The sequence below is a fragment of the Geotrypetes seraphini genome, chromosome 3 (assembly GCF_902459505.1).
Source record: "Geotrypetes seraphini chromosome 3, aGeoSer1.1, whole genome shotgun sequence".
Taxonomy (NCBI): Eukaryota; Metazoa; Chordata; class Amphibia; order Gymnophiona; family Dermophiidae; genus Geotrypetes; species Geotrypetes seraphini.
The window spans coordinates 217,080,289-217,097,850 of NC_047086.1; the positions used below are offsets into that span (position 1 = coordinate 217,080,289).

The window sequence follows — 17,562 nt, forward strand, 5'->3', positions numbered from 1 at the left end:
CACCAGTGTAAGCAGCTTATCCGACCTGCTGCTTGCGCCAGCGATGGCTTTCCCTCTGACGTCACTTCCTGGCCGGGTCCCACAAACCAGAAGTGATTTCAGAGGGAGCCAGTCCAGCACAAGCAGCAGGCCAGATTAGTTTCTTGCGCTGGTGAAGATTTAAAGAAGTATGGGAGGGGCGGGGATGGAAAGGTGCAAGTGTGTGGGGGTGGAGAGATGCCGGCACCACGTCAAGACGGCGCCTGGGGCATTCCACCCTCTCCCTTACTACGCCACTGGGTAAGGAGTTCCTTCAAAGGCATCTGTTCATGGTGCCATCTTTGATCCCAATCATCAACCCTCTTAATGACGGTGCCTGAACCTCTCGGGGTCCAAAAGCCAGCTTCAGCTAAATTATTCAGATCCTTTTTCCTTTGCAGACTGTGATGCTAGCTATCCCAATAAATTAATTGTGCATAATTTTTTTAAGGTTACAGATAATCAGTGCATGCATTAGTACAGGGGTTCTCTACCCGGTGCTCAGGACATACCCAACTAGTTTGGTTTTATGTCTTGGGTGGAGAACCCCCATTATGCAAATATATTTTATTGAGCAAACAAAAACACCAATAGGGCAAGGAGACGAAGTACAAGCAAGCTCAACATTTTTAGTTTACAAAACCCAATCCCCACAAATCTCAACCCCCCCAAACAGCCCCACCCCATCCCAAACAAACCCTCACAAAACACCCCCCCCCCCCGGGTCCTCCATCCAGAGATAACAATGCCAATGAAAACACAAATGAAACAGGCATACCAAGTACATCAAGAGGGGACAAAAACAGTTAAGCAAACGGCTGCGAGCCAGAGGAGTCATGGTTGTCCAAAACGGTTCCCAAGTGCGTTGAAAGATGCGGCCTGGGAGAGACGAAAGATCCTTCACATCCCTCCTTTCCCACATCAGGAGAGTAATCATCCGACATCGCCATAGGGAGTAGTCCGGAGCATCAGCCTCAAGCCATTTCAACAAAATACATTTCAGTGCAACGAGGACAATCCTCTTGAGGAAAGCTGCAACCCCCTTTGTACAAGGAAAATAGTGGGGAACATCTCCAAATAAGAGCAAAGGGGAACGACGAATGGTAATTTTCCAAATGCTCTCCACAAAAACAAAAATAGCAGTCCAAACATCTTGAACATTAGGGCAAGTCCAAAACATATGTCCCAAGCCCGCTTCTGGAGCCTGACAACGAAGACAGGCAGCAGTCTCACACAATCATGATAAATAAGCCCTCATAGGAGAAATGTACAAACGAAAAACCAACTTATAGTGTTGCTCCCAAAGGGTGGTATATTTTCGAAAAGCAGGCAGCCTACAGACAACCTGCAAAAGCACATCATCTGGCAACTCTACTGCAAGGTCATGAGCCCAAGCGTCCCGTAATTTAGAATGGTCAAACAAGGGGGATTCGTCCTTCAAATGGCGATGATGGAATTTAAGGGGGACCGGAAGTTGGGAACCAATGGTGAAAGCTGTAGACAGGAGTTCTTGGCAGGAGGCTTGCAAAGAACCAGAGGGTAGTGAAGAAATGTAATGTTGAATTTGCATATAAGCAAAATAATCGGTGGGTGGGAGATCAAACTCGTCTCGCAACTGTGCAAAAGACTTAATTTTGCCATCATCGTCAACCAAGTGAAAGACATAGTGAATACCCCTTATTTCCCACCGAGCAAAACTCAGTCCACCTATCCCAGGAAGGAAGGAGCTATTAAAGCGGATAGGCAGAAAGGGAGTTACAGAAGCAGAAAGAGCATGGTATTTACATACCCAGCGCCAAACCTTCCGCAAGGGACGGTGGAGCATCTTCACAGAGAGAGACTTAGGCACAAGAGAAGGAAGAGAATGAAGATATGCACTAAAATGAGTAGATTGAAAACAGGAGAGTTCCAAAGAAGTGTTGGTGAATGCTGAAGTACCCCTAAAAAGATCATTAATGTGGCGCATGCCACATCCAACAGTCAAATATCTAAGGTTCAATAAACCCAATCCACCCCTGTACCACGGAGTTGCTGCCCATTTATTATGCAGGCGAGGCCGCTTCCCAGTCCAAAGAAATCTCTGAACCAAGCATCCCAATCGTCGCTCATCTCGGGAAGTCAAATAAAGAGGAAGGACCTGAAAGACATATAGCCAACAGGGGACAATGAGCATGTTATAAAGATACACCCGACCTAAAAGCGAATAAGGAAGAGTTCCCTATAACTGTAATTTATTCTGAAGGGCCTGGAACAGCGGTTCCACATTCAAGCGATAAAGACTAGATAAGTCCTGAGGAATAAAGACCCCCAAATATTTCAAAGTAGAATCAGCCCAACGAAGAGGAAAAACATCCTTCCATGTGGCACATAACTCAGGAGGAAAAGGCAAGGCCAAGGACTTATCCAGATTAAGAGACAGGCCTGAATAAAAGCCAAATTCTGAAATGAGGTCCAATGCGGTAGGTAGAGAATCTTCAGGCCTAGTAAGAATCAAAAACATGTCATCCGCAAATGCCAAGAGTTTTAACTCAATCCCAACAACCCGAAGGCCCCGCACCGCCGCAAACCCCCGAAGAGTACAAAGCAAAGATTCTAAAGAAAGGAGAAACAACAAGGGGGAAAGGGGGCAACCCTGCCGGGTACCACGAAGGATGGGAAAAGAGTTCGTGCGGGTCCCATTGACAAGAAGCGAAGCCCTCGGGTTAGAGTAGAGAGATCGTATTGCATCAAGATAAAAGCCGCCCAACCCAACATGTTCTAGAGCAGTGTTCTTCAACCACTGGTGCCGGTCCACAGAAATTTCTTGCCGGTCCACAGGGTCGGCATATGCATCAGGCTCAAAACTGTGTTCTTCAACTGCCAGTCCGCAGTGCGATCGATGCATTGTTAATAAGATTATATTGTGTGTATATATGAAAAATGAATGAAAAAATAGTGTTACAATTAGGACTATGGGGGCAGGGTCTGGGGTGGAGATTGGGTAGAGATGGGCATGGTCTGGCCCACGACTTAGCCCAGTGTTCTTTAACCGCCGGTCTGCAGACCGATGCCAGTCCACAAAATAATTCTTTTATTTCTGCCGGTCCATAGGTGTAAAAAGGTTGAAGAACACTGTTCTAGAGCAGTGTTTTTCAACCGCTGTTCCGCAGCACACTAGTGTGCCGCGAGATGTTGCCTGGTGTGCCGCAGGGCCGCCATCAGGGCAGTACTACCAGTCCTGCATTCAGGGGCCCGGAGCTGACAGGGGGCCCGAGGCAGGGGCACCAGTAGCTCGCCAAGGCAAAGTGAGTCGATCACCCAGGACTCACTTTGTCTTGGCGATCTAATCTATCGAGCCGATAAGTCTTCTTCTCCCCGACGAATTCTTCGCTGCCTGGCTGGGCGGAACTTCCTCTCCGATTGCAGAATTGACGTCAGGGAGAGCATGCGTCGGCGTCGGCTTTGGGGCCTGTTATCCATTGGTGGGTCCTGTTCTCCGATGGCAGCGGCAGTGGCAGTGGCTTGGGGAACGGCAGGGAGAAATAAAGAAAGGGGGCAGGCAGGGAAACAGAAGGAAAGAAGAGAAACAGAAAAAAAGAAAGAAAGGTCAGGGAGAGAGGAAGAAAAAGTTGGGGGAGGGAATGAGGTGTGGAGGAGAGAAAGCATACAGGCTGATAGAAGGGAAGAAAGATTGGATGCACAGTCAGAAGAAGAAAGTGCAACCAGAAATCACCAGACAAGGTAGGAAAAATGATTTTATTTTAAATTTAGCAAAGTGGAGGCAGTATTACCACAGTTTTCAAAGGAATTTGCCCAAATAACTTAATAGTTAACTGGGTTAATTCCCAGAGATGAAAACTTCCCTTCACTTAGTATGCACAGTTCTGAATTTATATCTGCTGTCTATATTTTACAATATGGTCACCTTTTACTAAACCGCAATAGTGGTTTTTAGCGCAGGGAGCCTATGAGCGTCAAGAGCAGCGCTGGGCATTCAGCGCAGCTTCCTGCGCTAAAAACTGCTATTGTGGTTTAATAAAAAGGATGAGGGTATATTTGTCTATTTTTGTATGCTATAAAAACCAAATACAGAGAGAGACTGAGAGCTGTTGACGAAGAGCTACGTGTGTGTCTTTCTTCGATTCCAGCCAGAATATCAGCTTTGTGTTCAGCCAAACAGGCCCAGGTTTCACACTGAATAAAGTATTTTATAATTTTTCACTATTCTGTTTACTTAATATTTCATAATAAAGTAATTATAAAATACTTTCTTTGTGTTTATTTGATTCCTATTCAAGAGAATTACTTTATATATAGTCAATATAGGCACAGAGTTAAATTTTTTAACATTTTCTAATGGTGGTGTGCCTCGTGATTTTTTTCATGAAACAAGTGTGCCTTTGCCCAAAAAAGGTTGAAAAACACTGTTCTAGAGTACGAAACAAGAAAGACCAATGGGCACTATCAAATGCCTTGGAAGCGTCTAAACTGACAAACAAAGCTGGAATCTGGTGAGAATGACAATGGGCAAGTGCAAAGAGAACCTTACGGACATTACAAACTGATTGGCGTCCCCGGACAAATCCGACTTGATCCTCATGAATAATCTTAGGGAGATGTGGAGCCAGACGATCAGCCAACATACGGGCAAAAAGCTTTAGATCCACATTGATCAAGGAGATAGGACGATAGGATCCTGGTGAGTCAGCCTCCTTACCAGGCTTCAACAATAAAGAGATAAGGGCCTTGTTAGCATAACGCGGAAAAGAGCCCTGAGCAATAGCAGCATTAAAGTAAGCCAATAAAGGACCACAAAGATGGGAAGAAAGAAGTCGGTAAAAGTCTCCCGAAAAGCCATCCGGACCCGGGGCCCTATCAGAGTGGAGAGCTTTGATTGCAGATTCTAATTCAGCCGCCCAAAACGGGCTATTAAGAGAAGACACTACTTCCTCCAACAGGTGAGGAAGTCCAGAAGACTGAAGATAATCTGTCATCAGGTCCGGAGAGACTTCATCGGGAGCATCATATAACCGGCTAAAAAAATCAAGAAGAACTGCAGAGATATCAGATGTATTGGTCACCACCCCACCACTCGGGGTCCAAAGAGACAAGATCGGTTTCCTACTAGTCTCAGCTTTAACCAAGCGGGCCATAAGGTGCCCAGGTTTATTGCCAAAATGATGAAAACGGTGTTTATAGAAAGCCAACCGTCTTTGGGAACGAGAATGAAGTAACAAATTTAAAGCCTCTTGGGTAGACAAATAGCATTCTCGAGCCTCCCTCGATGGATTCGAATGAAATGACCACTTAGCCACTCTTAAGGCCCGTTCTAAAGTAATGATTCCTCTGTGAATACGCTTGTTACGAGCACTCAGAAAAGAAATAATATGTCCCCAAATCACTGTCTTAGCTGCCTCCCAAAACAAAATAAGATCATCCATGTGGGGAGCATTATTGGTGGAGTAATCCGCCCATTAGGCCTGCAAAAAGGTTTGGAACTCCCTGTCTTGAGCAAGATAGAACGGAAACCGCCAGAATGGGGTCCGAAGATACGTGGCGTCCAGATGAATATCTACCCAAATCGGGATATGGTCCGAAATGTTCAAGGGACCGATCTCGGCCGACAGGACTGAAGGGAACAATGTCGTAGACAGAAAAATATGGTCTATCCGAGACCAGGTACCATGGGCCCGAGAAAGATGCTTATAGTCACGAACTTCAGGATGAAGAAGTCGTCAAGGGTCTACCACAGAAAGAGTTTCACAAAAATCAGACAGAAGTCGACCCTTAGCCCCTAAAGATGCAATAGAGGTTCCGGACTTATCTAAGTCAGGGTGCAGTACCAAATTAAAGTCTCCCAAGATAAGAAGTGGATTTCCCGAAAAACGAGAGCAAAGCTGAAGCAACTGTTGAAGAAAGGCCGATTCCCCCAAGTTAGGGCCATAGACCACAAGTAAAAGGTAGGATCGAGCACCCAAGGTAAGACGCAAAAGCAAAGATCTACCATCAAGAGCTTTGTCAGGAGAACCCCTATATTAATGGGGCTGTTTTGTGCTGCTAGTAAGTTGCATACAGAGCGTTCTTTCAAACTGATCATGCTTTTCACTTTGAATCTATTTAGACACCATGAGCGATTTTTGACAATACAGTGAAAGTTCTTTCTGACTTTGCATGCAACGTTCCCTGTAAGCGGTTTTAAGCTGTGTGGGAGTTCCCTGTCATTGTTCCTGCCAGTGGGAGGAAGTTCCTGTCCCTCACAATTCAAAGTGCATTATCATTGTAGCTGCAGCTCAGAATTGCTTAGCAGAAAAATTCTATTTTATTTTAATTGCATTCCTGTATGTAATATGTAAGCCATTTTGACTGTAACCACAGAAATGGGGTCTATCAAATGCTATCTCCTTTTCCTTTCCCTAAAATGCTGAAGTGTCAACTACTGAAACAACAAATTCTCCCAAACCCCTAGAAAGAAACTGAGATGAGAGGAAGAGACCGCTAGTAGAGGGGATTCACTCAAAGGAGGATAAATTCAATTAAATATTACTAAAATATATAAGAGAGCCCTCAGTCACACAGCCTTCCTCCAGTCTCCCGGAGATAACGGTTGTCACTGGTTTGCATCCAGAAAGGTGTCAACTGTGAAACATCCCCGGGCTCTCTTGTGAGTTTTGGTGATAAATAACACAAAAGTGCAGAAAGTGTGTACAAAATCAAAAACACCCTTTCTACTAGTGGTCTCTGCCCCTGATCCAGGGGGGCCAAAGAAAGAAAATTCAAGTGTCCAAATTCAGTAATAAAGCCAATGGAAGATACTTAGCTTCTCAAGGAAAAACAGCCAGCGGGTAACCAAGTGTCCTACGGGACTCCGTTTCGGGGGTAGACCCCCTTCTTCAGGAACGGCTGGCTCAAAGCAGAAGCCCCAAAATCAGCGGGCTGTAGCGAATTGGCAGTGAAGGAAAATTTTCCTCTCCCATTTTTCGGGTTCATTCAGGACTGAAGTGTCAACTACAACATAGTGAAGTTAAAAAAAAAAAAAAAAAAAGGGGGTTTCATTAGGCCAGGGATAGGTATTAAGGATTAATTTTCTATGAAATGCACCACTTGTGTTAGCAGTGACATATTTTTGTCTATTTTCTTGACAGTCTAGTACAGGGAAGGTGAACGCCAGTTCTTAAGTTCTGCAAAAAGAGGTCTGGTTTTCAGGATTTCCACAGTGAATATTACCAAAATCCATCCTCTTCTCTCTGAACGCAGTACCAAAACCCTCATCACCTCACACTTAGACTACTGCAAACGTACTTCTTTCGGGCCTCCCACGCACCCATCTCTCACCTCTTCAATCCATTCAAAATTCTGCTGCACGACTCATATTCTGTGAGAGCCGCTATTCTCACATTACCCCTCTCCTCAAGTCACTTCATTGGCTCCCCATCCATTTCTGAATACAGTTTAAACTCCTCTTGATGACTTACAAGTGCATTCACTCTGAAGCCCCCCGCTATCTCTCCTCACCTCTCTCTATGCTCCTCACCCCCCCCCCCCCTGTGATCTCCACTCATTGAGCAGGCCCCTCTTATCTGTACCCTTCTCTTCCACTGCCAACTCCAGACTCCGTCCCTTCTTGTGGCACCGTATGCCTGGAATAGGCTGCCTGAATCAATACGTCGTGCTCCATCCCTTGCAGTGTTCAAATCCAAGCTAAAGGCCCACTTTTTTGAAACTGCTTTCAACTCTTAACTCCCACTCACTGCTGTCAGATAGTTTTATCCACTATCATTACCTATATCCACTATCATTATCTCTACCATAATCTCCTCAACCCTGTAAAGTCCTGTCTAAATTAGATTGTAAGCTCTTCTGAGCAGGGACTGTCTATTGTATGTTAACATGTACAGCGGTGCGTACGCCTTTTCAGCGCTATAGAAATAATAAATAGTAGTGGTAGTGGTAGGGATGGCAATAACTAGTGAGATAGTTAAATTTGCCAATAAAGTTGTTAAATTGCAAGAGGATTATGAAAAGTTACAAGAGGGCCTTGGGAGACTGGGCATCAAAATGGCAGATGGCATTTAATGTGAGAAAGTGCAAAATGATGCATGTGAGAAAGAGGAACCCGAACAATAGCTATGTGATTCAGGGTTCCACATTAGGAGTCACCGCACAGGAAAAAGATCTAGGTGTTATCGTTGAAGATACGTTGAAACCCTCAGCTCAGTGTGCAGCAGCGACTAAGAAAGCAAATAGAATGTTAGGAATTATCAAAGAAAAGAATGGAAAACTAAGATGAGGATGTTATAATGCCCTGGTATCACTTCATGGTGCAGCCATACCTCGAATACTATATGTAATTGTGATCGTTGCTCTGAATAAAAAGATATAGCAAAATTAGAAAAGGTACAGACAAGGGTGAGGAAAATGATAAAAGAGATGGAACAACTTCCCTCTGAGGAAAAGCTAAAGTGACTAGACTTCTTCAGCCTGGAGAAGAGAGGGCTCAGATGAGATATGATAGAAGTCAATAACATACTGAGTGGAGTGGAACGGGTAGATGTGAATCATTTGTTTATGCTTTCCAAAAATACTAGGACTAGGGGGCATGCGATGAAGCTACTAAGTAGTAGATTTAAAACAAACTGGAGAAAATATTTCTTCACACAACATGCAATTAAACTCTGGAATTTGTTCCCAGAGAATCTGGTTAGCTTAGCAGGGTTTTAAAAAGGTTTGGATAATCTAAAACAAAAAAGTCCATAACCATTATTAAGATGAACTTGGGAAGATCCACTGCTTATTCCTAGGATAAGCAGCAGAAATCTGTCTTTCTGCTTGGGATCTTGCCAGGTACTGGTGACCTGGGTTGGCCACTGTTAGAAACAGGCTGCTGGGCTTGATGGATCTTCAGTCTGTCCCAGTATGACAGCTCTTATTTTATAATTGGCAATAATTAGGAATTATGCATCTATTCTATACTCTATGTGTGCCTAAATTTTATTGCATGCAACTCAAAAGGGTGCGTGGACATGGGTGGGACAGGAGTGTTCCCAGAAATTAGATGCAATGCTATATAATACCAATTGGGTGCGAGCATTTAATTTTAATTTAATTTAATTCTTATATACCGCTAATAACAGGCCTAAGTGCTGATGCCCACAAAAAACATACCAGGCTAGTACTCTGTAAAGGGTACACTTTACGGAATATTCTCTTAGTGTAGGCCATAATGGTGCCTTTCTTTGGGCACTGGAGAGAAAGAAGCTCGAGAGACCTCTTCGACGAAAGCAGCTGAACAAACACAGGAGTCATGAGGGAGAGATGTCACCAGCTGAAACGTGGGTCAAACAGGAGACACTTTATTGATAGTTGCAATAGTTGATTCAACTATCAATAAAGTTTCACCTGTTTGACCCATGCTTCATCTGGTGACATCTCTCCCTCATGACTCCTGTGTTTGTTTTGCCTTACTTTGGGCACCATTTACTGAATCTGGAGGGAGGAATGGCCTAGTAGTTAGAGCTACAGCCTCTGCACCTCAGGTTGTGGGTTCGAGCCCAATGCTGCTCCTTGAGATCCTGAGCGAGTCACTTAATCCTCCATTGCTTCAGGTAGCCAATCAGGCTTCCTATGGAAGTCCCTGATTGGCTCAGACGCCTCAGACCCCTCCCAAGGGAGGAGCCCAAGAAAGGCCTAAGGCCCAGTGTTGTCGGCGAGAGAGGAGGAGCAGGAGGTAATTTCAGTACCTCCTGCTCTCAACTTTTATGTTAAGGGGTACAGAGCACGAGGGCCTAGAGGAGGGAGTGGATATCCCTCCTGCCATTTGTTTTAGGTTTGGGTGGGTCTTTGCATTTGTTGGGAGGGCATGCGATTGTCGGGGGTCATTGGGGGAGTGCGTAATACACGCAAAATATCTGTGCCATTGAAAAAAAAAACCAGGCAGACCTGATATATGCATTTTGCTAACACAGTTACCGACAGGTCTACAGTAGAGAATGACACAGGGAAAATTTCTGTCCCCGTCACTGCCCCGTCCCCGTACCACCATCCCCTTCACCGCCCCATCCCCGCCGTCCCCTTCACCACCCCATCCCCATCTCCGCTGTCCCCAACCCTGCCGTCCCTTTCACCACCCTGTCCCCACAGCATCCATACAAGCCTCAGTACTGCAATATTTAGCTTATTCCTTCCTTATATTCATTCTCTAGTCTACAGCAATCAGGTTTTAGGATCGGTAAATCGCTTGGCTATTCTGCATTGGGTTTTACTAATTTGCATGGGTTGGATCAGGTCAGATCGAAAAATGGACGATCGAGGGGAAAAACAAGCAGTGGGCCATTTAGTGAATGGGGTCAGTTAGCAGCGATCGTCACTAAACCTGTTGCTGACTTTAGTGAAATCTGGCCCATATCTTTTATGTGTTATATTCTATCATGAAAACTATAGCCCAGAATACATTTCTCTCCAGATGGATAACATATTAATGGAATGTCTTACCATGAATAATTACAAAAAAGGTGATATATGTTTGTGTTGTAGATATCTGTGCCGCTTCATTACGCCAATGGAAGAGGGTTCTCTCGGCCTGCTCGACCAGCAAATCGCCGCCTGCCCTCAAGATGGGCCTCCAGGTCACCGTCAGCACCCCCAGCCACTCGAAGGACTGCACATGGCTATTCTCGCTCCCTCCATTCCCAGCGCTCCATAGTCTGAAGCGGGGCAGGGATGTGTGGGAGGAAGTTGCCACTTCTGTTTCTGCTATCAAGGCTTGACACCTATCTTAACTGATTTAGCAGCAGATCCTGTGCTGCTGGGAACCAGTCCACGGGATCCCTCTTACTCCGCTTGCCCAAAGAGGTGACCACAAGGAATTCAAAAATCCAAAAACACCATCATAGTCTTCAGTGTTTTTTGTTTTTTTTCTTCTTCAAATGGCAAGATACTGAATTTGCATTTCTATACTTCTTATGTGCTGTCCTCCAACTCACTCGTTAACTCATTTCTTTGGATTGTTGTTACTTATTTACTGATCTATTCTAAGTAGAGACAATGTACAGTCTTGCGTATCGGAACGTCCCTGCGAAGGGCACAGCGTACAGCAGTGTGCATGTTGAGGTGTTTGTAGGTGCATGTGTTGAACTAGGAAGTACTTGTATGTACCTTACTTAGCAAAGACAAACTGTGTGCAACAGCAGTGCTCACGTTTAAATTGCCAGTTATATAGCCTCTGTCCTCTGTGTAATGAAAACAAAAAAAGAGGTTTGAAATTATACAGTACCGTCAACATATTTTGTACATCTTTTAAAAAGATACACAGGCTCTGCTCTCCGATGAGTAGACAGGACATAGTCCTTTCCTGAGACTCCATATGAAATTAAGGCATTGTGCAGTAGATTTGTAGATTAATAATTCATAGCCAGTATATCAGTATCATATATTAAGTTTCTTGATCCTTTGCATTTCTCCCCCTGCATAGCTAAGCCTCTCCTCTTAAGTTCTTGAATAGACAGTCCTCAAGCTGGTTACACTTTAGTGTGATATTGCATTTAAGTCATTTGAGGCTGGACTCGTGAAGGCTTTTCTCCTGTTCGGTCTGTATAAGGAAGGAGCCGAGTGAAGCAGGCACTTTAGTGTACGGTAGGGTACTGTAACTTTATCTGGAGTTATTCTGTTGTCACCACCTACTTCCCCCCTCCACACACACACACACACACTTTGGGGAGAAGGGCAGGAGACATTGTGTCCGACCTTGCTTTCTGCTTCTCTGTTAGGTCCGTATTTATTGCGAATAGGAGGCAGCCAGACAGGACGAAGCCATGCCATTTTTAAACCGAAGTAGCAGATCGGGGACTATAATCCCTGCTGCTCATTAGCTGGACTTGTGAGGGTCACTTATACACTGCAGTTCCCCTCCAGCGTATTAGCCAAGTAGTATAATTAGCTGTCAGACATACAGTTTGCTTGCCTTTTGGCATCGCCTTGCATACACAGATATCGTCGCATCAAGAGCTGAAGGAGATAGGATAACTCTGGTGCCGGAAATCCTAGACCAGCGGCAGCATCAGTGTGATTCATGTGCCTCATCTCTGCCCTAGATTATAGAGCAGACACTTTTATTAACTCTCCCTGGAGGAGTGCAGGGCTCGCTGCTGCCTTCTAGGTGGAACTTGTTGCCTTTTATGACATAATGTCTGATTTTATACAACACAAGGAGGATCTCAAAATGTCTCCTGAATAGTACTTAAGCAAAACACACATGTACTACGGTTGATATTTAGCATAGGCTGAAATGTAGATTTGGTTCAGACAACTTAGAATAATTGTATAATATGAGTGATGACTGAATATCCATCATAAATTCCTGGGTTCACTCTGGGACAAAGTCACCATAACACTATCTATATATATATATATGTATACATACACATGGACAGAAATTTCATTTTCTCTCCATACACATGGATAGCGACGCCATTCACACCCCCTCTTTCTCTCTCTCTCTACCCATTTTGTAGAATACTAACACTTGCATGGCTTCCAGGTCATTGATTAGATACACCTTCCCTCCCCCCAGCCCCAAATAACAGCGCTCACTTCCTCTCAGCCCCCCAAACAGCAGGGAAACCCTACCAAAAATACCCCCAGCCCCCAAAGGCTTCCTTCTCGGCATACTTTAAGCAATTGTAGGGTCCCAAGTGAATATCCAGTGCTTGTTCCTAGGATAAGCAGCATAATATCTGTTTTACTACTTTGGGATCTTGCCAGGTACTTGTGACCTGGGTTGGCCACTGTTGGAAACAGGATAGTGGGCTTGATGGACTTTTTGGTTTGTCCCAGTATGGCAACTCTTATGTTCTTATGAGTGATGCCCACTCGCCATGTATCAGTGTAAACCTATATATATATATATATATACATATATATATATATATATATATAATAGCTCTTCTTCATGATTAATTGTTCTATTAAAAATTTTTTGATCACAATTAATAGCTTTATTATTCATGGTCCTAGACAGTACGATAACACAGTTAACTGGATAGTGGCAATATCCAGCCTGAAAGTTAAGACAGTACTAAGAACCTGGTTGAATATGAATGATTAATATGGTGATTAATCAACAGCACTTTTATAGAAAGATAAATAGATCTTCTCTGCTAAAATCACAATAGTTGATCTTCAAAAACTCTTTGAAACTTCCAGCCAGCCACACAGGTACCTCTAAAACAAAACAAATATATTTGTTTCAAGAAGGCATAAATTTGTAAGGCAGCAATCTAGTCCAGTGGTCTCAAACTCCAACCCTTTGCAGGGCCACATTTTGGATTTGTAGGTATTTGAAGGGCCTCAGAAAAATAGTTAATGTCTTATTAAAGAAATTGCAATTTTGCATGAGGTAAAACTCTTTATAGTTTATAAATCTTTCCTTTTGGCTAAGTCTTAATAAATAATATTGTCATTTATAGCTAAAGAGACGTATGATCAAAAAACTGTTTTATTTTATTTTTGTGATTATGATAAACATACCGAGGGTCTAAAAATAGTACCTGGCGGGCCGCAGCATGTGGCCCCCGGGCCACAAGTTTGAGACTACTGGTCTAGTCTGTAATCATCATGTTATCTGTTGAGGTCCATCTTCCAAGAGTGCTCTCCTCACACATCCACCAAGCTTCTCATCTCGTATGTCAAACCTGTTACAAACCTCCACCTCCTTCCCTACTGTACTTTGTCCCACATCTTCTAGCCCTATTCCTTTTCCCCATCCTCCTTTTTTGAGTGCCCCAGCCGCGTCTTATCATTTTCGTGTCCTTCGTTCCTTCTCTCTGTCTTTCCCCTGTTTTGAAGCACATGTGGTTTTTTTCATCATCCATTCTCTTTTTCCATGTCAGTCCATCGCATATTTGCCTCGCCAACCTCCCTCCATCTCCATCACTAGGAGAGGTGTAGACATGGTTTGCATCTCACTGTATTCTTGACAACGTCCTAATACTCTTTATCAGCACTCTCATACCCAGTTTTCCCTGTCTCTTTCCCACTCTGCATCCCGTTTGTACTTTCCCATTCTTTACCTCTACTTTTCTCCCTCTCCACTTCAATGTCTGTACTTCTTTTTTCTATTCTCATTTGCCACTCAAACGTTAATTTCCTACCCCCACACTTAACCACTTTCTATACATACGTACTCCACTGTCTCTCCGTCTCCAAACAGTAACATAACATAACAATAATCTTTTATACCGCTTCAACCTCGCAGCTCAGCGCAGTTTACAAGAAAGAGAGTCGCCGTGCACCAAGATGCCTCAGGATTGGCCCCGCATTTTTAGAAAGGCCCCTCCTCAGGCTCTCCCTTGCAAATGAGGTCAGCGATGTGCTGTCCTGCAAGGAGATCTTCTAGGGCAGGGGTAGGCAATTCGGTCATCGAGAGCCGGAGCCAGGTCAGGGTTTCAGGATATCCACAATGAAAATGTATGAGATGGATTTGCATGCACTGCCTCCCTGAGATGCAAATCTATCTCATGCATTTTTATTGTGGATATCCTGAAAACCTGACCTAGCTCCGGCTCTCAAGGACTGGAATTGCCTACCCCTGTTCTAGGGGTATGAGATGGGTAAAACACCTAGAGGTCAATATTCAGCCAGTGGTGAGCATTTTTTTTTTTAGCTGCAGCCAACATTATTCCCAGATATTCAATGCTGGGTCATGTCTGGGCACCAGCATTAATCTGAGTTTACGGTTTATTTATGTTTGATATACCACGTTTTCAATCAATGTGATGTACAATAATATCATTAAATAAGGAAAGGAACTCCATAAAATATGATGGCAATGGGCAAGCGGTCATGCAACTTAAAATAAAAACGTATGGGGGTGTATGTGTTCCCATGAGTCTCTCCCAGAGCAATAGGCAAGAGATGAGACCAAAGATGGCAGAGGAAGCATCAGGTAGCTGTTGAATCAAATTCTTTACAAAGAATATAAGTCTTTATCAGAGTCTTAAATTTAGCAAATGTAGGTTCTAGTGAATGGTCGGGGGGAGGTCATTCCATAGCTTTGGTGTGACAAAATAGAAAGCAGAACTTCTGGTAAGAGTCATGATGAGCCTGTTTTGGACCAGGAAGCACCAAGCGATTTCCATCAAGTGACCAATCGGAAGTGCGAGATTCAGCACTTAACTGCATGAGTGACACTGCATTAAGATAATACTGATTTTTATGCTGACTGATATAACCAGTAAACTTAGCCCCTCCCCCCTTTATCAAGCCGCATTAGGCTTTTTTTTATCACTGGTTGCTACGGTAAAAGCTCTGACGCTTATAGAATTCCTTTGAGCGTCGGAGCTTTTACCACAGCGGCTGGCGATAAAAAATCTTAACGCAGCTTGATAAAAAGGGAGTCATAGACAGTTAAGTATGGAATATCAGAATTTAACCACATAAGTGCCAACTCTGCACATGGATAGGGTTACCAGACGTCCGGATTTCCCCAGATATGTCCTCCTTTTGAGGACATGTCCGGGGGTCCGGACGGCTTGTCAAAACCTGGCACTTTTCCGGGTTTTGAAAAGCTTCCCGACAAAATCACGTGGGGAAGGAGCATCCACGCATGTGCGGACGCAACGGGGTCAGTGCATCGCGTCCACACATGCGAGGATGCCAGCTGGAGGGCGGAACAGGGTATGACAGAGGCAGAACTGGGTGGTCCTGGGTGCATCGCCCTAGCCCCGGATTTTCCCAAAGGAAAATCTGATAACCCTACCCATGGACCGCCCACAAAATAGCCAGCTGAATATCAGCAGATAGTCCCAAAGAAGCAGCCTGTTAAATTGCTTTGAATCACCCCTTAGATTCTGGACGCCTCATGGTGAAGCCATGATTGATAATTGCTTTATGCTTGAACACCTTCTGCTACCAGCAATCTCCCCTTCTTCTCCCCACATCCCCCCCCCATAACGTTAGCAGCCTGGATTTACTTACGAATCTGGATTTTTGCTTCTCATAAAGATGAAGGAAATATGCAGTTACTTCCTGGACTCAGCTCTTAACCACCTGCCACCAGAATCAGGAATTTTTTTTATCCTAGTCTGAAGTCTGAAGTGTCCTCTGATAGTCGAATATGTGTCGTGATGGCACTTGAGTGCTGACACTCTGCTAGGAATCATTGCTTATTCATTTGTGTCCTGTTTAACCATTGCCTAGAACCAATACAGGACAGTAAAATCCAGCGTAGCAGAGTAAATTTCGGCAAATAAAAGACCTGAACAGTCCATCTAGTCTGCCCAGTAACTACATGCATTACAATTTCATGATTGAACTCTTTTTTTTCTTTGGGTTTTCTCTGAGCCAGAAATCATAGGAGTCCACCTGGTACTGTCCTTAGGTTCCAACTACTGGAGTTTCCATTGAAGCTTACTCCAGCCTATCCAAACCATCTCTTTGGCGGGATTTAGACCGTGAAAATTTGCTACCTACAGTCTGAACCATGAGCCAACTTTATAAGCAGAATATTTATTTATTTATTTATTTATTTAAGAACATAAGAATTGCCGCTGCTAGGTCAGACCAGTGGTCCATCGTGCCCAGCAGTCCGCTCACGTGGCGGCCCTAAGGTCAAAGACCAGTGCCCTAACTGATACTAGCCTTACCTGCGTAGGTTCTGGCTCAGCAGGAACTTGTCTAACTTTGTCTTGAATCCCTGGAGGGTGTTTTCCCCTGTAACAGACTATGGAAGGGCGTTCCAGTTTTCTACCACTCTCTGGGTGAAGAAAAACTTCCTTACGTTTGTACTTAATCTATCCCCTGTTAACTTTAGAGAGTGCCCTCTGATTCTCTCTACCTTGGAGAGAGTGAACAACCTGTCTTTATCTACTACGTCTATTCCCTTCATTATCTTGAATATTTCGATCATGTTCCCTCTCAGTCTCCTCTTTTCAATGGAGAAGAGGCCCAGTTTCTCTAATCTCTCACTGTATGGCAATTCCTCCAGCCCCTTAACCATTTTAGTCGCTCTTCTCTGGACCCTTTCGAGTAGCACTATGTCCTTCATGTACGGCGACCAGTGCTGGATGCAATATTCCAGGTAAGGGTGTACCATGGATCTGGTACAGCAGCATGATAACCTCCAATTTGTTCGTGATACCCTTCTTAATCATTCCTAGCATTCTGTTCACCCTTTTTGCAACCGCCGCACATTGCGCGGATGACTTTATCGACTTGTTGACCAGAACTCCCAAGTCTTTCCTAGGGGGGTCTCTCCTGTATTCGTGTATAAGGTTTTTGTTACCGACATGCATCACCTTACACTTATCCACATTAAACCTCATTTGCCATGTCGCAGCCCATTTCTCAAGTGTGTTTATGTCACGTTGCAGGTCCTCGCAATCCTCCTACATCTTCACTACTCTGAATAACTTCGTATCATCTGCAAATTTAATTACTTCACTCGTTGTACCAATTTCCAGGTCATTTATAAATATGTTGAAGAGCACGGGTCCAAGCACCGAACCCTGCAGCACTCCACTCATGACGCTTTTCCAGTCCAAGTATTGTCCATTTACCCCCCCCCCCCCCCCC

The 17,562-nt window shown here is 44.2% G+C and overlaps 1 protein-coding gene across 2 annotated transcripts in view; it reads left to right on the plus strand.

Moving 5' to 3' along the window:
* Window positions 1-12,928, plus strand: part of KIAA0408 (KIAA0408 ortholog) — a 56,090-nt gene extending 43,162 nt beyond the window's left edge. For both annotated transcript variants that reach the window (XM_033938692.1, XM_033938693.1), the window contains exon 7: window positions 10,528-12,928. In XM_033938692.1, the coding sequence (XP_033794583.1) occupies window positions 10,528-10,701 (174 nt within the window). In that variant the 3' untranslated portion in view covers window positions 10,702-12,928. The remainder of the gene's footprint in view (window positions 1-10,527) is intronic.
* The last annotated feature ends 4,634 nt before the right edge of the window (window positions 12,929-17,562 follow it).